This window comes from Ochotona princeps, chromosome 15 (genome assembly GCF_030435755.1).
Source record: "Ochotona princeps isolate mOchPri1 chromosome 15, mOchPri1.hap1, whole genome shotgun sequence".
Taxonomy (NCBI): domain Eukaryota; kingdom Metazoa; phylum Chordata; class Mammalia; order Lagomorpha; family Ochotonidae; genus Ochotona; species Ochotona princeps.
The window spans coordinates 34,403,596-34,426,634 of record NC_080846.1 but is presented as its reverse complement, the minus strand read 5'-3'; the positions used below and the strand labels follow the sequence as shown (position 1 = coordinate 34,426,634).

The following is a 23,039-nucleotide window of genomic DNA, read 5'->3' as shown; positions in this document are numbered from 1 at the left end:
TAACTTCTGAATCCAGTTGTCAGTACTTCTAGCCAGCAGCATAACTTGTGGATCAAGATGCGTAGCAGGATACCTTTCAGAACAATCAGGAAGCAGCCCAAATGACTTTTGCTTGCATCCTAGTGAAAATCACTCTGACCTGCAAAAGAGGACAAGAGGTGCAGTTTGTATCTCAGTGGCTGTGTGCATGAATTCCATTGCTGAAGAGAAAGAGTGACAATGTGAGAAATAAGGTCATAGTTTAATATCAGAAGAAAAATTCACTGAATTTTCGAGGTGTCTCTCAGTGAAAAGAAGGAATAGCTGTGGGTAAGTGCATGATAATGAATTAATTCTCAGCCAAGTGTGTACACCAACATCACCAGTAAAGTCTTTGAAATAAATCAGATATATCCAGAAATTCTGATTTATTTTTAGCTTAAGATCAGGATCTCAATTTAATTTTCTTTCCAAATAGCGTTTTATTTCATAGTTGATTCCCAAAGGCACTTACACTTGAGAATTACAGTGAAGAACATTTATAGATATAGATGATGATGATACATTGATGAAGGCAGACCAGCAGTAGTAGATAGATACATAAATAAAGACAGAGAGATATAGTGAAATTGTACAGGTGGAGGCAGATACTGAAAGTTTGGCTCTTTATTTGCCATTTATTGCCCACAGGATTTTCGTAAGTCCTTCACTATCTTTAAGCCTATGAATGCTTCCAGGTAAAATATGAATGAAATCATTCCCTGAGTCATTTGCATATTAGAATAATGAAATGAACTAACACAAACTAGAAATGCCATAAAATGTGAATATGCCACTCAATAAATAATAAATGTTTTACTGATAATTAAGATAATGCTGAGGCTGGTGTTGTGGCATATTGGCACCCGTTTATGTCAGGCTGCTCTGCTTCCAATACATCCCCCTGCTAGTGATTTGGGAAAAGCAACAGAAAATTGCCCAGTGTTCAGGCCCCTGCCATCCAGTTAGGAGACCCAGAGGAAACTCTTAGCTCCTGGTTTGGCGTGGGCCAGGATTACTGTTACAGTCATTTGGCGTTTGAAAGAATCACTTGCTCTCTGTAATCGAATTTCACGATCAATTAACAAATCATTTTTTTCAAATACATGGTAGTGATACTTTAATGAAGATGTGTTTTAGAAAATTTGACTATGTTTAATTAAAAATTTTTCTGTACAAATGAAATTACTCAAAGCACACTTTCATGTTATAAATATAAGGTACAGGGAATGATGCTTTTAAGCTCAAGATGAATCCTGAATTTACTGTGAGAGACACCAGTTTTACAAATGCATTTGGCATGAAACAGGCATTTGGCACAATGGTTAAGATACCATTTCAGATATTCACGTCACAAATCTCATAGTGCTTGGATTTGATTCCTCGTTTCACTTCCAGTTTTAGTTTCCTGTTAATGTGAACACTGAGCAACAGCATGTAATGGCTCAAGTACTTGGGTCACTGCCATTTAAATAAGAGATCCAAATAAGTTTACACAGTTCCAGGCTGTTGGCTAGGCATGGCCCAACCCTAGCTGATACATTTATTTGGAAACTAAACCAGTGGATGGAACACACAGGATTTAGGGGCAGGTTGGAGAAGTAACACGTGTGATTTGGTTTCTATCTTGTGGAAGAAGACTTAATCTCACAAGCATTCCAGACTGTAAAAACCAACAAAAAGCACAAACTCTACAACATTGACCAAGTATAGATGTCTGTTGTTAAAGAATCAGAAAATATATATACCAATATCTATAAGTATCTTTTAAGACACAGATTATAGAAGTTTTTGAATTTCACGAAGCAATTTAAGCAACTTATGTAAAGACACTAATATCAATGGTATACCCACAGAAACAGTAAGTACAAAGTATTATGACAAAGGAGAGGCAACTCAGATAACTATAGATGTTGATACCTGCATATATCAGAAATATGGACACTAAATTATGAGTAGAAATGTTCAGAAGATCTCAGTGTGAGATGAGAAAGACAAAAGACATAAATACGTAGTAGTGGAATGTTTTCCATATGGAGATATCTATTTTCCCTTCCCTTTTGTTACTGTTTGCATGAAATACATGTTTCTACTTTCTGCGTTCAGACTATGTATGTCTTTGAAGTGAATCCCTTTTTATAGAATACATATATTGGACATTATTTTCTTTTTAAGTTTACAGATGTAAGCCAAATATGTAGTTTTTAGAACTAAGTAAATTAATCCTCTAAAAATCCTCATGAAAAAATGTATAATTTATGAAAATAAAAAGCTTTAAAAGGATGAGGTTTCCCCAACACACATTAAAATGTAACTTTTTTTTTTTTAAAAGATTCATTAAGGCAGAGTTATAGAGAGTGAGAGAGAAAGACAGGAAAAGAAATCTCTGAACAAACAGTTCATTTCCCGAAAGGCAGCATCAGCCAGGTTGGGACTAGATTGAAGCCTGAAGCCTCTTATTCCATCTGGGTCTGCCACAGATATCAAAGGCCTAAGCACTTAAACAATCCTCTGCTGCTTTCCCAGGAGCATTAGCAGGGAGCTGGATTGGAAGGGAAGCAGTTGGGACCGGAAATGGAACCCATGTTGCATGCCTGTCACATGGAGTGGCTTAGTCAACTGTACCACAAGGCTGCCTCTTTGAAATAAATTCTTAAAGGCTTTCTGCTCCATAGATTTGTTACTAACTATTTATTATTTATTGCTAGCTGAGTGACACGAGTCTCTTCATTTTCCTATTGGACACATTCCTTTTTGTATTGGCAAGTGTTAACTGATTTTTGGTATGTGAGTTTTATATTCCAAAAATTTACCAGTTCAATTGTTCAGGCCCTTTTTTTTTTTTTTTGGTTGAGTCCTCATAGCTTTGTTTTTATTTCCATATAGAAAGTAGGCATTTTTGCTTCCCAGTTTGGAATGTTGTGAGATGAAACAGCATATCAAAGGCTCTTGCAAAAAAGGCCAAGTGGATGGCTGGGAATATTTGCATGAAAAAGATCACATAGAGATACAGAAAGCCTAGAACATTCTGGTTTGCTATGTACATGTTCATGCCATCTGCAAACATAATTTTGCCTGTTGCTTTCTGGTATGGATGTATTTTATTTATTTTCCTTATCTGCTTCTCTGATGAGGACCCTAGAACTTCATTGAAAAGAAGTATAAGAATGCCAGTCCTAACTACACACTAGCTCTTAGAGGAACAGCCTGCAGCTTTTCCCAACTGATTGTGCTTTTACCCACCATGCCATAAGACTTGCCCTAAAATCTTTCTTCTATTTAATGTAGGCATCTATAAATTTCCTTCACTGTACTGATTTTGTTATAACCCATAAGTTTTTACATATTCTGGTTTTAGTTTTTTGTCAAAGAAATGTTTTAAATTTCCTTCTGATTTCCTATGTGAATCTCATGCTTATATGCCTGTTGCTTAGCTTCCACATATTTGTGAACTTTCCTGTTTTGTTGCTGTTAGTGGTTTCTAATTTCATTCTGTCATGATCAGAAGAGATACTTGGAGTGGTTTTTAAATTCTTAAATTTGTTAACTTTTATCTTATTAGCAATCTTGGAGAATGATCTATCCTAGAGAATGCTCAGGTGTCCTTGAGATGAGTCAGTTTTCTCTGCTCTTTGGTGGAAAGACCTATGTGTGTGTATTAAATCCCTGATCTACACTGTTGTCCTTGTTGGCTGTTTATTGGTCTCCATCCATGATTTTCTGTTTTTATTGTACCCTTTGCTTTTATAATATTAGAACAGTTCTTAGATACGTTAACATACACTTTATATTTGGAGGATCTGTGGTTGAGTACATATATGTATATCAATTTATTGTTATACCTTGTATTGAAATGGTCTTTTGATATGATAGAATGACTTTTTTTGTCTCTCAAAACAGGCTGAGATTTAAAGTTTATTATGTGTGATATAACTAAAACTACCTCTACTTTTGTTTACCATTTGAATGATAAAATATTTTTCTATTCAATCTTTTCAAACTATCTGCATCCTTAAAGTGAGTCTTATAGTGTATCACTGGATCTTGCTATTTTTAATCCATTCAGATATACTTTGCATTTTGACCAGTGAGGTGGTTATATTATACATCTGAAATAAATGCTGACAATTGTGCCATTTCATGAATGAATTTATATGTGCTTTCCAATCAATTCTGTCCCTGTCCTTCTCACTTGTACTCCCTCCACTTTTTGTTTGACTTTTGTAGTTATTTGGTTTGATTCTCTTCTGTTATCTTTCTGTGCATATGCAGAAAGATTTGGGTGTGATTATCTCAAAGCCTGCATAAAACATTTTGTAGCTATAGCAATCTGTTTTTAAGCTTGCCAGCCACTTAAGTGGCATGCAAAAACCATATGCTTGATTTCCCATGTAGCATTTTAGTCAGTGCTTCTTTTATGATGATGATGGTGGTGGTGATGATAGTGATGATGATGATGATGTACCTGCTGCTATTCCTGTGTCATGCTGTGATTAAAACAAGTTTACATGATGCCATTACAGTGTTGCTTCCATCTGCATTTCCTTTTGCATCATATTTAGTAGTGAAGTTATTTCTTTCATATGTTAACATGTTTTTGTTTCTTTGAGAATATATGTCTTATTTATTGTTATACAGGTGTAGTATGATGACATTTCTCAATATTGTTTTTGTTCCTCTGGGAGAAAATGTGTTTTCCTTAATTTTTAAAGAGAATTTTATCAGGTATGGTTTTTCTTATAGCGCTATTAATGCCATTTTCTTTGAGACTCTGGAATACATGTTCCTTCTCTACTTGTTGTAGTAAGCCATTCGGTCTTAACATTAAAAAAATGAATTATGGAAAGGTCTATTCAGGTCACAGTTGTGGCTCCTACTGTGAAGCAGCTCTCGGTGTATGGTAACATAGAGGAGGAGGATGTGGAAGCAGGAACATAAAGAGAAATTCATAGTCCAGGTTGAGTTTGTAATTACAATCTGAAAAAATAAAAACCACTCACTGCATGAAACAAGCTCTTCAGAAAATAATACCCCTGGTGACCCAAACATCTCCCACTTGCACTCATCTCTTACAGTTTCCATTATCTTTTAGAACCATCATCTTGAAGACCTGACTTCCAACACATAGAACTGCTGGTGATGAAGCAAACTCAGGCCATAGTCACCTCCAATGTTGCTACTGAGAAATCTACTAATAACATAGAGCTTCCTTTATACACAACAAGTCACTTGTCTCTTGTGGCTTTTACTTAATACAATTTTATTTTAATTTGTCTGTGGTGCTTATTTTAAATGATTGATCCTCTTTAGGAGCTTTGGAGCTTTGTGACTGGCTTACTCATTTCCCTACTGAGTTTGGATTTGTTTTTAGTTTTTATTTCTTTAGCTGGATGATTAAAAAACTGCAGTGTTTAAGTTTGTAGATTCTATCTTTCTGATACAGGCTGCTATTTAGGCTCATCCTTGTATTTTGAATTAATCCACTATATTCTGCTTATTCTGCTCTTTCTGTTGAACTTTTTGGTGAGTTATTTCTCTTTCTTAAATTTCTTATTTTGTTACTGTATTAATCTCCTGATTTGTCAAATTGGTTGCACATGTGTGCTATCTGTACCTGGGTGAGCTTCCACAAAACACTGATTTTTAATTTTTTGTTGAAGATTTATTTATTTTTTATTTGAAAGATACATTTACAGAAAGAGAAACAGAGAGACAGACAGAGAAATCTTTCATTCCCTCGTTCATTCCCAAATGGCCACAATGGCCAAAGCTGAGCCAATTCGAAGCCAATAGCAAGGGCCTAAGGTCGTCAGCTGTCCTCCTCTGCCTTCCCAGGTCATAATTATGTTAAGAGCTGAATGGGAAGTAGAGCAGTGAGGACACAAACAAGTGGCCATATGTGATGCTGATTTATACAATGCCACCGTGCTCTATAAATATTAATAATTAAGCATGGATAGATCAAATAGTATATGCAAAGTCAAGCATACCTCCTCAAATAATCACACTCCTGGGATAAATATATGTTGTGTTTCTACAATGTAAATTACATCTAAAGCAATGTGTTAAAATCATAGAGAGCATAAATCTAAAAAATAGTAGCTGGAGCAGAAGGTCTGACTATAACTTGCTCATTTGAAGTTGCTTTTCCAGAAGAGAAAAACAAGTTTGATTCAACAAGGCGTCAACCCATATAGCTAATAAATACAGCTGATAAAGGACCTGTGCTCCATGGGTGTGAAAAACCATCAAAACAGGTATACTGTAGTGAAGTGAAAACAATTATCATCAATATATGAGAAAGTAAATTTGGCCAGATTTCAATAAAAAAATATTATTGGACATGAAACATTTAATTACTTACAGTTTTTTTTTTATTTCACAAATGACTGTTCTCAATTTTTTTTAATCACTCAAAAATATATAAATCTTCTTTAGTCTACGATAATGACAAAAAACAAAACCATTTATGAAAGCAGATAGCGAGTGTGTAAATCTTGGTGTGGAAAAATGAGAGAAAGTGGCAAGCATAAACGTTCAATCTATTTTGAATACTGAATTGTATGTTCTATTTTCTGTCCTTTTTTCCTGATAAGCCAAAATCTTAGGCAAAGAGAACTTGCTTCCTTATGAGAAAATTTCAAGGAGATGAGGATTGACACTTTGATCTGGAGGAGGCCCTTCATATTTGCTCAATGAGATTTCCTGACTTTAGTGATAAAATTGGAGTTCAGGGAGTTGGAATTGACATTCCAGTAGGGGCTTCACCTAACAGCCCAGTTTGTATTCTTATGGTAAAACCAGGAGCCAGTTTTCCAAAGAAGAAAAAAATGGGGGAGAAGCAAGATTTTATATTTTCAAAGAAAGATTTTACAAGGGACTGTGACTCCAACTATCCTTATAGAGAGCTGGCAATTGATAGGAGACAGGAAGAAGTTTCTTACTCATTTTCAGTCCATTTCCATTAGAAGTCATTATTATTATTGATTCAGAAGACAGAAAAATCTCTCTGCTTCTATTTCTCAAATGTTCACAAAACTGCAGAAGACCAGGACAAAGCGAGCCTAGAAGTCAGTGTAGGTTCCCACGTGGGTAGCAGGGACACATGGAATGGAAACTTCATGGGCTGCCTCCCAGCAACAGTATTGGCAGGAAGCTGGTTTGGACAGGGAATTATCAGGATTAAAACCCAAGCACCTCACTAGGGGTGCTGGTATCCCAAGAGGAGTTTAATTGTGCAACAAATGCTCAACTCAAACTTCATGTACTTTATCAATAAAAACTAGAATTTAAAGATCATATACTACTGATTTTTTGCTCTCTACTCATTTTATAAAATGTATGCATTTAAAAGTCACATAAAAATAAAATTGAAATGCATGTAGATAGATACAACACATGATAATTACCATTAAAACCTACGCAAATGGATTATTTCAAAGGGAATTGTTCAAAATAATGAGTTCAGCAAGCTTCCTTTGTTAAATGGATAAATCCTTTTTATTGCCCTGGCATTCTTTTTTATATTCAAGAATGACTAATGGATATTGCTTCTGCCATTTACATTTTCTTTAGTCCTTTTGGAGCTCATTGTAATGCTTTTCTTTCGGGTAAGACTCCTTCCCTTACCATAACAGAGCTGAAAGAATAGTTCCAGGACACAGCCTATAATTTTGTCACTTCTGCCCTGATGGGAGAGAAAAAAAAATACAAGAAACAAAACCTAAATGTGTACTTACAATTTAAACCATGCTGGCTGGGGAGGTCAAAACTCAAAAATCAGAAATGGAAATAAAGATATCAATAAACCCATCTTCAGAGACTTTTATTTCAATGTGACATCTTAAAAGATGGAATTATTTGTTGATGGTAATACAATGTATCTGGACTACTAAACCAGAATGCTTCTTAAAACAGCCAAATATTACAGCAGATGAATAACATTTGAATAAACAGAAGATAAAGACATGGTTTAAATTGTGTACATTTACTGTTTAAAATTTTAAAGCCATTTTTTTCAAAAGATGTTGTAACACTTCCTGGCATACATATGTGAAATTGAAGCTTTTGTTCATATCTTTGACTAGTTTATCTAATAACTTTAATTTGTTGACACTTCCAAAAGTAGGAGTCTTTTTCAGAGCTGCTGATTGCTTTGTAAGATGGTCAGATGTGGACTCAGGGGGTTATGGGTTGAGCATGACCTTTTTACTCAGCCGTTCTTGCCTTCCTTGCTTTTGCTTTCCTTTTTTTTTTTAATTTTATTTTTTTTTATTCATTGATCACATTGTATTATGTGATACAGTTTCGTTGGAACTGGGAATCACCCCACCCCTCCCCCTGCCCTCCCCCCATGTGGAATATTCCACCTTGTTGCATATCCACTGATCAAGTACAGTTGAGATTCCCTCTTTGCAAGCATAAACTAAACATAGAGTCCAACATCTTATAGTCCAATCTAGTTCCTCAGCTTCCTAGGGAGACCCTGACCAGTCCGAGGGCAGAACCATCAGATTATCAACCCAATCAATTAAAAGCTCCAACATACCCTCAGCAATAATTAACTTCGCTGTGTAACTAATAGTTATAGTATTGAGTAACCAATATGTTAAAAACAATTGCGATTTCTTAACCATCTTCTGTGATCACTTCATTGTCAATTCAGTTTTAGTTTATACACAACATATAACATAATATACATAAAATAACATGTTTTACATAACCTCATATCCTCTTAAATTAACGCAAACATGTGGTATCTGACCTTTTGGGATTGGCTCATTTCCCTTAGCATTATGGTTTCCAGTTTGGCCCATTTGGCCACAAAGAACTGCATTTTGTTTTTTTTAATAGCTGAGTAGTATTCCAAGGAGTAGATGAACCATAACTTTCTTATCCAATCCTCTGCTGATGGGCATTTTGGCTGCTTCCATGTTTTTGCAATTACTGATTGTGCTGCTATGAACATAGGAGTGCATGTTGGCTTCTCATAAAACAGGTGTTTGGGGTATATTCCTAGGAGTGCTATTGCTGGATCATACGGTATGTCGATTTTGAGTTGTTTGAATGTTCTCCATACTGATTTCCATAGAGGCTGTACCAACCTGCAGCCCCACCAGCAGTGGAGTAGGGTTCCCTTTTCCCTGCAACCTCGCCAACAAGTGTTGTTGGTGCTTTTATTCATGTGGGCCAGTCTTACTGGCGTTAGGTGGTACCTCATTGATGTTTTAATTTGGATTTCCCTTATTGCCAGGGAACTTGAGCATTTTTTCATATGTTTATTTGCCATTTGGGTTTGTTCTTTTGTGAAGCTTTTGCTTTCCTTTTACCAGGATCGGGCAGGAGTTAGCAAAGTCAGTTGTCATGTCTGTGCTTAGGGGAGAGTCAGTCCACATTAACTGATTTGGGTACATATGACTTAGAGAGCAAGCAGCCTAGTGGAAATGATCATGGAAAATGTGATGGGAAGTAGTTTCTCCATGCTTTACCAAGCGATACTTTATAATCATTGATACTTTCGATAAGTTCTATTTATCCTTTTCATTGTGAAATACATAGCTCAGTTTTTAAATAAGATAGTGCCATCTTCTTCAGGAAGATAAGTAATTATAAGCAATGACTTATTTTACAATAGTGGATATTGCGTTATATTTGTTAATGGAATTAAAAACTTGCGAGTGAATTGCTTCTGACCTTCTCAGCAAACAATACTGAGTTGTTACAGTTTATCCGTGGTCTTGCACTTCTCCATCTTATTTATTTACCTTGATGCATATTTTCAGCCTGTCTTCATTTATTTAGAAGAAACCCTTAGAACAAATAGGATTAAAAGATAAGCTTATGTCAGCACAAACATTGTTTGAAGTTCATGTATGATTTTTCATGACATGAGTCTTCATGAACTTTCATGTGGATCCTTCTACCTCTTAATCTATATATATATTTTTTAAGTTTGAAACTTACCTTGCTACGGCATGGATTTTCTTATCACTGGATCTTTCAGGAAACAGTTTAGTACTATTTATAGTACTATATGTTTTCCTTCAGTGTTCTAGAGTAAGTTTTGTACTTTCCTACACAGATAATTTTCTCAGTATTTCTCTTTCTCTATCATGTGCCGTATTTAGCTGCTAATTGACTATAGTAGCATTCCTATGCCTTTGCAATACTTAAAACATTTCTTTGGTCAATTTGTTTTTTTTTCTTTTCTGTAGACTTTCATGTCTAATGAAAATCCCAATGTTCGATTTCATTTAATTTTTAAACTAAGATTTAAAGTGAAATTTTAAATACTAACAACTATTTGAGTGGTAGACATTTTAAAAACCAAAAGAGTATCAAATTAATAAAATAGACTAGATACAGAATAAAGAGCTCTCACACATCAATGGGCATTGGAGCCTACCTTGCTCAGTCTGACCAGCCAGCCTATACACTTTCTGGCAGATACCACCATCTGTTTAGTCAGCCCTGCCCCAGCCCTAGTTCTTAGACCCACCAGTGGGGGCCAAAACCCATCAGAAGTTTATCCAAGCTGTTGAGGGTATAGCAGGTTTTACAGTTTTTCGATGTAGATCTTAAGTATTCTGACATTAATTGTTGGTTTATAGATTATATCGCATTATCTTATTGTATTGGATACAGGTTGTTAGAGATTGCAATAATATTACAATATACAGGTACTATCTTTCAGGTTGTCATCTTTTCATCTCAAATTAAGGCAAACATGTGGTATTTAACCTTTTGGGATTGGTTCATTTCTCTTAGCATGATGGATTCCAGTCGGGCCCATTTGTCCACAAAGAACTGCATTTCATTTTTTTAAATAGCTGAGTAGTATTCCATAGAGTAGATTGCACACCCCGCCCAAAAAAAATGTTCTGCACCTTAATTGTTGACAAATGTCTTGTTAGAGTTACAAGCCAGTCTAGATTATCCTAAAATCTGCCAGGATCAGTAAAATTATACTTCAACACAACAAATGGCTAAATACTAAAATGAAATAGACACGAGACAGCTGAATGGTACCTTATAGCCATTTTAAGGTATATAGCAGCCGGTCCTGTATACAAACTAAAATTGAAATGTCGATGAGCAAATCATAGGTTGTGGTTAAGAACTTGTTTTTTGGGTTTTTTTTTGACGTGCTGGTTGCGCAAAACCACGTCAATTCCATAATGTTACAAATTGCTGTTAATGTTGTATTGGGACTCTTAATTGACTGGGATGATATTCTACCAGCTCTAACTTCAGACCAGAAATGGTCTCCCCAAGAAACTGTTCAACCCATCTGGACAATAAGTAGCTGGACTCTATGTTTGGTATATGTTTGCAAGGAAAGAATCTTGATTGAATTTGAACTGTAATACTGCACCAAGGTGGAGGAATGCACCTTGGGCGTGGGGAGGGGTGGGGGATTCCCAGAGCCTATGAAACTGTCACATAATGCATAATAATTAATAAAAAAAGTAAAAAAAAAATGAAATGCAATAAAAAAAAATTTATCCATATTTTCCCTGCTAGGCCAACTTCCAGTCCTGGTCCTAGTCCTGGTTCCTGCACCCTCCAACAGCATCTGCTAGCTGATGCTGTAGCAAAACCTAACCAGCCTGCATTTACTGTGACTCATGCTTGCACCAATGGCTACAGTCACTTAGCCCAGCTTGGCTCTCCCACTCATCCAGATCACATGTAGGCCAATAGGCTTTGTAACCCTGCACAGCCTGGTTTGTCCCCAGTCCCAGCTCTCATGCTCACCAGCAGGAGCAGTGTGCCAGCAGGGGAGCCCCCGCAGCTCCCCTGCTGGGCTCACTAGGATCCTGGGTCTTACGTGTGCTGATAGGAGCTGTGGCCCAACCTGGTGTGGCTTGCCTCCTCTCACATTCACCAGCAAGTGCTCAGCCTGGTCTGCTCCCAGTCCCTGTCCTAATGTGAACTGCTGGTGTTCTGGCCCAACCTGGCCTGTCCTGCACCCCATCCTGGTTCTCACATCTGCCAGTGAATGCCATGAACTGGCCCAGCCTAGTCCACCCGAGACCAAACTCACACATATGCTGATGAGTACTGTAATCTGGCTTGCTCTGGGCTGCTCCGAGCCTTGGTTTTTGTGCTTACCTGCAGGGACTCAGTTCTGTCAGAGGAGTTTCCCAAGTACTTCCCAGTAACAAATCTGCGCACTGGTGGGTACTTGGCCTGGACTGGCTTGGTCCACCTCCTGTCCTGGCAGGCATAGCAGCCCTGTCCAACTAGCTCATACCCATTCTGGTTCTTACTGTTTGGTGATACAGCCCTGTCCTGCCTGGTCCACTCATAGACCCAGCTTTGATATGGTTCAGTAGGTACAGAGACCTATCCCCTCCTATCCTCCACACACTCTGGCTCCTGAGACCACCTGTGGGTACTAGAGTCAAGCTCAGTCTGGCATATTCCTGACTTAATCCTCACCCATGCAAAGATATACTGTGGCTGTGTCCAGCCCAGTTTGCTGCCCCTGTCTGGCCCTCATGCTCACCTGTGGGAACTGCAGCCCAGGAGGGTGTATGCTTAGTTCCCAAGCCAGACCCGTTCCCAGTCACAGATCCTACCCATGCCAGTGGTTGCTCTGACTCAGCCCAACATAACCCAAGAACAAACTTGGCCTTTGCAGCCTGGCCTGACTTAGCCTACAGCAGTCCCAACTCTATCTGGTAAGTGCTGTATCCCAGCCCTGCCCAGCCTGCCCCCATCCCTGGCTTTCATGCAAAACAGTAGGTATAACAGCCTAGCCTAGGCTGGCATGGCCTGAATTCCATCCTGGCTCCTGCACATGCCAGTGTGCTATGGTTTGGGCTGTCCCTGCCCAGTCTGCCAAATACAGAGCCAACCAACACAATTGCCAAGAAGTGAAGCAGCCTTGCCCAGCTTGACTCACGTGTTTACCAGTGGGAGCAATGGCCCACCAGGGGAGTTCCCCATGTTCCCCCACCAGACCCATTCACAGACACAAATTTCACACCTACCAGAGGGTTCCAGTTCCTCACCTTACATAGTCTGCCTCTCTGTCTCGGCCTCTGTGTGTACTGGGGGATGTTGCAGCCTGGCCCACCCCACACTCAATTCTTGGGTGCACCTGTGGGTGCTAACTCCTAAATCAGCCTTACCTGTTCTTCCCAAAACTAGTACCAATGAGTGTTGGGGAGTGGGAGTGGTTCCATGGTCATGCCTAGCTCAGCCCGTTACCACCCCCAGCCCTCTAGCAAACCAGTTGGGATGGCAATTCCAAAGGTGTGTGTCCACACACCTGGTGTGCTGGACAGAGTCAAGGCCCAGCCTAACATGGTTCATACCCTGCTCCAACACTCACTAGTGGAAACTGTGGTCAGGCCCTACCAGGAAGGCACCCCCATTCATGACTTTTGTGTATACCAGTTGATGGTTCTTGATACCAACAAGCCCAACTCAAGTGTCCCACATGGGCAGGTATATTGATTTGGCCCCAAAGGTCCTCCAGTTTTCCTTCTCCAAAGGACTTGGTCTTAGCCCCCTTGTTGACTTGCAAATTCAGAAACCTGGTTGGTGGAAGTCCCTCAGAAGTTACTCCTCCCCTGTTGCTTTCTCCCTCAGCATTCTTCCCCCCTACTCATCTCCAAACCCACTTCCCTGAGTAATCCTCAGCCCCTCATGTCCACTAGCAAGTCCCCATCCTGGTCCTCTGGTGGTGTGTTGAGCTATGCCAGCCTGGGGCCCTGGCTACCTACACAGGGCCCATGCATACTCACATGTCTGTTCCCAGACCCTGTCTGCTGGCAAAAATTAGTATTATTGAAATGGGTGTCCTAAGAATCCAAACATGAAGAGTTTTAAGCATCTGTTTGACATTTTATGACTATTCATACAACGATTGCTCAAGGCAAAAAAAAATAAGTTTTGCATTCTAGTTTTTGAATGATTTAAAAGCTTAAATATTATGTTTTATAATTTTTTCATATGAAAGCTAAGCTTGGATTCCAATTCAGATGTACAATTTAGAAGTAGACAAATTCATGCACTGCTCATGCATTCTGTTTTCCACCTGAAGGTCACAAGAATATGAGAAGCATTTTAAGTTTTAGCATGAAGGTAATTTATCTGGGTAATTTTAATTGGGAGGTTGGTCAGTCAAAATTTGGAAAGGGCTGTTCTGGAAACCAACATTGTAGGATGATTTCTTTCCTTTAGGAGGTATTTACTGACTGTTTAGAGGTAGTGTTAGGTGGTAAAAATTTATAACAAACACAAAATAAATCTGTCCTTTCCAATTCCAAGCTATTTGATCATGCATTAGTATAAACTGATTTACTTATTAAATCATTAACTGAATAGCTTTTTTATATAATCAAAGGCAAATTTTCATGATTCAGTGCAGTTTCAAAAATTGTTGAAATCTGTTTATACTCACTGAACACAGTTAAAATAAGCATTACATGCAAGTTGATCAAACTATAGACTATGTGTTTTACACTGATTTTTAATATGCTTCAATGATGCTGAAAACTTTATTTCCTGTGACAGTGTTATTAAGTAAAACAGGTACTGTCTTATAATCCTTAATCCATTTGAATAAATGTCCCCATTTTTATTACTTTTCAATTAGTCTATAGCAACACAAGTCCAAGGTGTTGTGGATGGAGAATTGTTTAGTGTAAGTCGTAAATCCCTTCTTTTATTACTTTCTGTGTGTGTGTGTGTGTGTGTGTGTGTGTGGTCACCTCTTTATGATCTCAAAATGGAATTCACCTACAAGTAGAATAAATTTCTGAGTAGCAGCAAATTGTGTGTTGTTGTGTTGAGACCTCTGAAAGTCTCACTTTTGGAATTGTTAATTGAATGTGGGATAAAAGTAGATGAAAAGAATGTCTGTTAATTAGCTATGGATACTCTCTGGAAGTTGCTGTTAAATAGGTAAAAACAGATATGAATTTTAAAGAGAGGCTGAGGATTGAAGCTCCCCATAGAATTGACACTAGAGGCTTTATGTGGATGTGATTTTTTTATAAGTAGTTGAGAAATATTCAAGACAAATTTAAACGCCTGTGCCACTTAAGAATTATAAATGAAAATGATAAATAATGTATGTAAGTGGAATGTTTTTAATCCTAGGAATATTTGAAGAAATCTTCCAAATTGTTGGTTTGCACATGGCAGGTATATTCCCCTGCTTCTATACTAGATAGTTCTCTGAACTCTATATATTCTGAATCATTTCATTATTTATCTGAAGACATTATTGTATCATGCCTGAAAAACGCATCTCGAAAAGAAATCTGAAATAGGAACCTATAGCGTATGTTTTTCTATATGATCTCAAATGTATTACTTATTATTCTACATGGTGCTTTCCTTATTTGTAACATAAAAAAATAATATCCATTAGAATGTTGTCGGATAGATTAACTGAAATAATGCATGTTAATCGCATCATACCAGAAAGGGCATAAAATACACATTCAACATACACTTGCTTTTATTGCTAGTAATGTCCAATTAGGAATTTAATTCATCAATTATTTATTTGAGGGACAGATAAAGAGAGACAGAGGGAGAGAGACAGACCAGAGAGTTCTCATCGAAACGTGGACAGTGGCCCAAGTAAGGCCAGCTCAAAGCCAGAAATTCAGTCCAGTTCAGTAAAATAGATATCAGGAACCCAACTGCCACCATTATCTGGTGCCTCTGAACGTGGACAGTTATGGGAAGTGGATTAAAAGCATAGGCAGGGTTCACATCCAACCACTGTAACTGGAACATGGATATGTCAAACAATGCTTTAACCAAGAAGATGAAGTCCTACCCTAGTTCTTACTTCATTTTATAACTTGATGGAAATATTGTTTCACTAGCAAAGAGAGAAAGAGAGAGAGGCACAGAAACAAGAGGAATGGATGTTGTAAAACTGTAATTTAATATGCTATATAGAATGCCCACCTCCCATATCAGAGTTCCTGGAATCAAGTCTCACCTCAATTTTCTTTCCTGCTTCCTGTTGACACACACACATGGGAAAGGCAGCAAGTAGTGGCTCAAGTACTTGGGTGGCTGCCACCAACAATGGAGACCCAAATGTGATTCCCCATTCCTGACTTTGACCTGAGCCCTGCCCCAGTTCGTGAAGACATTTTGAGAGTGAACGAGGGAATGAAAGACTTTCTCTCTCTCTCTCTCTCTCTCTCTCCCTCCCTCCCTCCCTCCCTCCCTCCCCCATCCCACTTGAATGGCATCCCATTTGGAATAGACTCCACACCAGCTATAAGGAATCCAGACTTTTTTCAGTGTTCTTCACATGATTCTCTTGGAATCCCTGTCCCATGCAGTCTGCGTTAGTAGGGGTCCAAGAATGATATGAGATCGTCAAAGGGCCTTTCCCTCTGATTTATATCCAATGAAAGTTCTCTAGCCTTTTCCTGTCTACTTCTCAAGTCTGCAGGGAAAATTCCCTGGAATCAGGGCAGTCATTAGCTTCAGTGGCTCCTGGGAGATTTTCTCACTCCTTAGGACATCTTAAGGAGAAGACCTAGTTCCCAAGGTTGAATTCATGGGAGAAAGTCCAACACGTCCCCACTTTTCTCAGTGTGAAATGGAGGAATCAACTTAAAAACACCTACAATGAGGCCTGGCATAATAGCCTAGTGGCTAATGTCCTCTCCTTGCATGTGCCAGGATCCCAAATGGGCATTGGTTTGTGTCCTGGCTGCTCCACTTCCCTTCCGTTCCCTGGTTATGGCCTGGGAAAGCAGTTGAGGACAGCCCATAGCCTCAGAATCCTGGATAATATTTTATATAGAATATAATAAGGATGTAATAAAAATGGCACTTTTAGCAACTATTACACTCTTCCTCTGTTCCTTTGATACAATCTATTAACTAATGTGAAAGGAAGGTCTCTGAGGCTTCTCATGAGCTCTGAATCTTCATCTTTCATGGTTTCTGAATTAATCAGATTTACACACTTTGTTTTTTTCATATCCATTCATTATTTAAGTCTACATATTTTTGTTTCATACTGCACATGGCAACTTGATGTATTCCTTTGTATGAAAATGGTATTTTCAATTAAACATTCTTTTTGAAAATTGTTTTCCCATGAGGTATAATTAGGATGTCTGCTAGCTAGATAAACAAAAAGTGAATAAGTAAATGAAGGAATAAAATGTTTGATTTTAATGAATGCTAAAAACAAAGAGACAGAGAAGTATTATAAAAAGGGTTTGATGAAAAATGCACCCTCTCTGAGCAGTGGGGTCACAGACAAATTTTGAAAGCTAGTACTGTGTCCTTTGTGCTTGCTGAGGAAGAGCATGTGAGGTAGTAGGGTCACTGGCTGGCTCAGTTCAGGGCAGGAAAGAACCAGGAGTGACCGAGCAGAAGAAAGGAGGCCAGTATGGCTGAAGAAATCCTACAAGACACTCTGAAGATTGTTAAGAAGCTTAAGTTTGTGCTAAGTAAATTAAATAAATTAATTTTGGAAAGCTGAGAAATAACATCATTTCAAATTAAAAGATGAATATGGCTGCATTGTGAATAATAGATTGTAGATGAGCAAAAGAGGAGGAAAAGAAACTGGTTTCTTGGTGATGACAGGGTTACAAAAGAGGGAACATGTGTATTGCTTCATGCTGTGGAGTTCTGCCCTTACAAAATGGTCAGCCATGAATTCGAATGAAGGAGGTCATATGCAAGATTACCTGATTTGCAGTCACACAGAACTGATCTGGGCACTGAAGCAGTGACAGGCAGTGGAGGAAATACCCCATCTACTGGATTTTTTTAAAAAACAATTTTGATATTTATTGGTATGTGTCACATACAGGTCCTCACAATCCCAACACATAATTTTGTATGCTTCAGTATTTATTGTGTGTTAAATAACTGTGGAGATTGATTTTTCAAATGTGGATGCTGATGACATAACAAGATTTTCAATAAATGAATATGATATTTATATAATGTCAAATATTTACAGAATGATAATTGATAGCACACATATTTTAAACCAATGTTTTATAAATCTTGGAATGCTTTTCTTTCATTCTGTAATTATTAAGATTACTCATGCTACAAAAATCTGAGATCCCGTTTCTTAGTTGAATTAATCATCTCCGTAAAAGTGAGCTGATAATTTTCATGCATTATTAGTTTATGATATTTATACAAATTATTTAAATTTGGATTAGATGTGCTGAAACAGTGGTCATTAAAATAATGTAACAAATTTAGTTCTAAATGTGCATAATAGCTTGAAAAAATAAATTCCAGTTCATATATTTTTTCATGTTAAATTGATAGGATTATAATCATGATTAGTCTTTAGCTTTTAATCTTTTGATTTGTATTTCTTTTACACTTCAAAAGAATAGACCAGTAACAATTTTTATCACATTTCATGAATTCTAAATTTCTAACATTTGCATCTTATCAATGATTTAGTTACATTTCCAGCTTACTCTTTTCCAATTACAATATATTGTGTTAGATACATTCCAGGAATTTAGCTTCTTCTTGACAAAGATATTCTATGAGCATTCTTACAAACATTATTCCTAAGCATTATTGATAAGGCTAACTTAAATGTTTGAAATATTTTAACCAATAACACATTTAACCAATAACAAATGTAATGGTCAGTTTCTGACCATTTGTCAATACTAATTTGCTTTAACCACATTCAAGTAAATTTATTATTTTTTACTTTATGTGATATTTAGATTGTAAAACCGTAATACTTGTATTTTGCAGATTGTTGCCTTACGTGAACAAAATGTTCATATACAGAGGAAAATGGCATGTAGTGAGGGATCCACAGAGTCTGAAAATCTGGAAGGGATGGAACCAGGTCAGAAAATCCACGAAAAGGTAAGGCTGACCACACAGCTCTCACTTGGAAACGCTTCCTTGCTATGTTGTCACAGGAATGGGAGATCTAAAAATTGCGTCGTGAATAAAATAATTATTGTTGATTTAATAATAAATAATATAGTCAAAGATCTATGATGATTTTCCATCTCATTTGTTACTCTTGATTCTGTTAAAAGTGATATATAAGTGTATGTTTTGTTTATATTTTATTTTCTCACTACTTGCTTTTCATTTAATTCCTTTAAACTACAATTATCTGTAATTTAATTTGCATACATAAAACAAGTTGTACTACTTAAGTATCTCTATATATACACATATATATAAAGCACATGTGTGTATGTAATGTATATGGAGCATTATTTGAATTACAATACCACTTTTGAGTAACTAAGTATATTGTCATGCATAATTAGTGACCAATTTAGTTATTACTGCAATAGGTTTTATAATCTCTTACTTGATTTAGTATTTGAAATGACCCCAACAATACTCCTTTAGTGAAGGATTGCACAGCACAATAGCCGATGTCAGGGACTTTCACCATTCCTGTAAGAGGAATGATTCTACTTAGGGGTAGAGCTAAGTCACCACCAAAGCCACCAGTCATCCAGCCACTATGTAATGAAGGTACTTGCACCACTGTCACATTAGTAAGTATATTGCACAGTGCCTATTAGGGACAAAAAAACCCTGAAATTTTGGGGACAGACACAATGACTTACCTGGCTGATTCTCCACCTCCGAGCACCGGCATCCCATATGGGCCCTGGTTTTTGTCCTGGTTGCTCCACTTCCTTTCCAGCTCCCTGCTTGTGGCCTGGGAAAGCAATAGAGGATGGCCCAAAGCCTTTGGACACCACAGCTGTGAGGGAGACCCAGAAAAAGTTCCTGGCATTTGACTTCAGATCAGATCAGCTCCAGCTATCACTACCATTTGGGGAGTGAAACAAAGGATGAAATATTTTTCCCTCTGTCTCTCTTTCTCTCTGTAAATCTGCCTTTCCAATAAAAATAAATCTTAAAACAAAACCCTGAAAACTGTTGGTGGATATTAATGTAACTTTCACAAAGTGACTTACACATCTATGCCAAGAGATTATACTTTGCTGAAAACAGTAGTATACTTTTGAGCAACAAATATTTTCTACCAGTGTCTTGAGTCTGTTGACAAGTTCAGAAAAAAAAATAGTGTCACAAAAAAACATAATCTGAAGTGAACACTTGCTTTTTACTGATTTAAAAAAAGGTTGTTATCAATATATTAGGAACAAAAGTGCTAAATAAAAATAAGCTATGTTCCCTGGGGACACTTAATGAGGTGTCTGTGTGACCTTACATTTAGTCGGTTGTTCAAGAAGATATAATTGTTCTCTAAGTAATAACAATTTTCACAAATCTCCTTATTGCCTTCTTCAGAACTGGGCTTATTCTCTATTATCCTATCGTTTTCTCATTCTTTAAAAAAAGTATTTTTGGGGACTGGTGCGGTGGCCTAGCAGCTAAAGTCCTAGCCTTGGACGCGCTGGGATCCCATATGGGCGCCGGTTCTAATCCCGGCAGCCCTGCTCCCCATCCAGCTCCTTGTTTGTGGCCTGGGAAAGCAGTCGAGGATGTCCCAAAGCCTTGGGACCCTGCACCTGACTGGGAGACCCAGAAGAAGTTCCTGGCTCCTGGCTTTGGATTGGCTCAGCACTGGCCCTTGGGGTCACTTGGGGAGTGAATCATCAGACAGAAGACTTTCCTCTCTGTCTCTGCTCCTCTCTGTATATCTGACTTAGTAATAAAATAAAAATAAATCTTCAAAAAAATTTTTTGTTATAATCTGAAAGGCAGAACAAAGATAGGGAGATGTGGAGAGGGAAGGAAGTCTTCCATTTGCCGGTTCACTCCCCACATGGATGCAATGGCCAAGGATGATCTGAATGGAAACCAGGAGGCAGGAGTTTGTTCTGAGTCTCCTACATGGGTACAGGGGTATAGGTATCTGGTCCATCTTCTGTTGCTTTTCCTGGCACTTCTGTGCGGAGCAGCATTGGAAGTGGAGCACTAGGGACTCCCCAGCACTCATATGGGTGGCTGGCACCACAGGGAAGGGCTTTACCCACCTCTCCACAAAAGAGGTTCCTCCTGTTGCTCTCTGGAGGAGAGCTTATTAGTGAATATTTTTCAATAAAACATTGTCCTTATAAGGATCATAATTCTAGGACACAATTGAGATGCATGCCCAGTGTTTTCCACCAGTAAAATATTTAATAACTGGTGGGATCACTAGAATATTGGAGAGTCACAGAAGATGTTACCCTTTAATAAATTTAGAAAGAATCGACAATGAGAAAGAAACACACTCAAATTAGCATTTCAAACGTGATACATAATGCGATATGAAAAGACATCAAAGGAATCCCTCAGTCCTGAAGGAAGGGTATGGAGTAGCAGATTGGAAGATGATTTGCTTGATGGAAACTGATCTCTGACCACTTAGAACTGGGTGCCCTTACTGTATAACCTTCTGGAGTCTCAGTCACAGATACAAGGAGCATGCCTAAATCAGCACTTTATTATAAAGGATAAAACACTGGAAAAAATGGCATAATTCTTGGACATTGTATGAAAACAGTGAATGATTTCTTGGCCATGTGACCCTATCCATTTATTAATTTTTCGGCAGTTATTCTGGGTAAACCTTATGGATAGTGTCGGAGGACTCTGTTCCAGGTGACTAGAAGACAGAAGCGGGTACAGGCAATGAACAAATAAACATATAAAAGGGCAGAGATGTGATCAAGGAGCAGGTGCAAGACGAATGTGGAAAATACTAAAAAGAATTCACAAAATGATATTTTTGAGGTAGCTGAAAGAGCGCAAAGAGTCAGGCATATGTCACAGAGTAAAGGGCAAAGGAAACTAAGGGTGAAATGCAGTAAGATTGGAAGAGCAGTTCTTTTTCTCCATTCTAAAAAACTAAGAATGGCAGGGAAACTGACTATGGGGAAGAGCAAGTCAGAGGAGTCAACAGGACCTATGTCATTTTAAATTCTTCTAGACAGGGCATAGCTTGATAGCCTAGTGCCTAAGTCCTCCCCTTGCAGATGTTGGGATCCAATATGAGCACCAGTTCATGTCCCAGCTGCTCTACTTTCCATCCAGCCACCTGCCTGTGGCCTGCAAGAAAAGTGAAGGATGGCCCAAAGCCTCCGGACCCTGCATCCGGATTTATAGCAGCTCAGCTCTGGCTGTTGCAGTCATTGGGGAAGTGAATCAGTGGACAGAAGGTCTTTCTCTCTGTATCTCTTCTCTGTATATCTGCCTTTTCAATAAAAATTTGAAGATAAATCTCTAATCTTTAAATCTCCTGTAATCAGGAGTCTAGTTTTATTCTTAGTGCAGAAGGAAGATGATATAGACACATGAAAGCAAATTGATTATATTCTTTATTCCTCTTATTGTTGGCATCACATTAGTGACTCAGAAAGGTCATGGGAAGCAGAGTTAAATCATAAATTTAAATTTTCTTTTGATACAAAAAGAATAGGGAAGGGAAACAGAGAACAGAGACAAAGAGATCTTCTTCTGGTTCATTCACCTGCAACAGCTGATGCTGGGCCAGGCTGAAACCAGGACCCAGGAGCAGTATCTGGGTCTCACATATGCTTGGTGGAAATTGAAGTATTGGAACCATCATTCCTTGCTGCTCAGGTACATTCGCAGGAAGCTGAGCTTCTGTTGAATTGGACCTGTAAATTGCGATGGAGTTGTCCCGATGTGACTGAGCCCACTTGGCCACAATGCCTACCCCAGATGCATAAGCACTTGGAAAAAAAGTGCGTATAAGAATCTGTTTAAAGTTCATTCAAAATTTATATTATTAAAATAGGTATAATTTTGTTTAAATTGAATGCTCCTAGAAAAAAACCTTACTTTTTTTAAAATACTTGTTTAGGAAGGAAGGCAGGGCAAGTAAGCTTTGGATGGGAAAAGAGCGTGCCTTTCACTCAATGGTTCGCTCCTCAAATGATCACAATTCAAACGTGACTGGAACAAGGCTGGAAGCTGGAAACTCAATCCAGATCTCTTCTGCAGGATACAGGAACTGAAGTACGTGATAAGAAAGCATCAGTGCTGCCTCCTGGAGTGTGCATTAGTCAATC

The 23,039-nt window shown here is 38.1% G+C and overlaps 1 protein-coding gene across 4 annotated transcripts in view; it reads left to right on the top strand.

Moving 5' to 3' along the window:
• PPFIA2 (PTPRF interacting protein alpha 2) overlaps positions 1-23,039 on the top strand; it is a 393,655-nt gene that overhangs the window by 254,109 nt on the left and 116,507 nt on the right. For all 4 annotated transcript variants that reach the window (XM_058673335.1, XM_058673333.1, XM_058673332.1 and 1 more), the window contains one exon: positions 18,769-18,885. In XM_058673335.1, the coding sequence (XP_058529318.1) occupies positions 18,769-18,885 (117 nt within the window). The remainder of the gene's footprint in view (positions 1-18,768; positions 18,886-23,039) is intronic.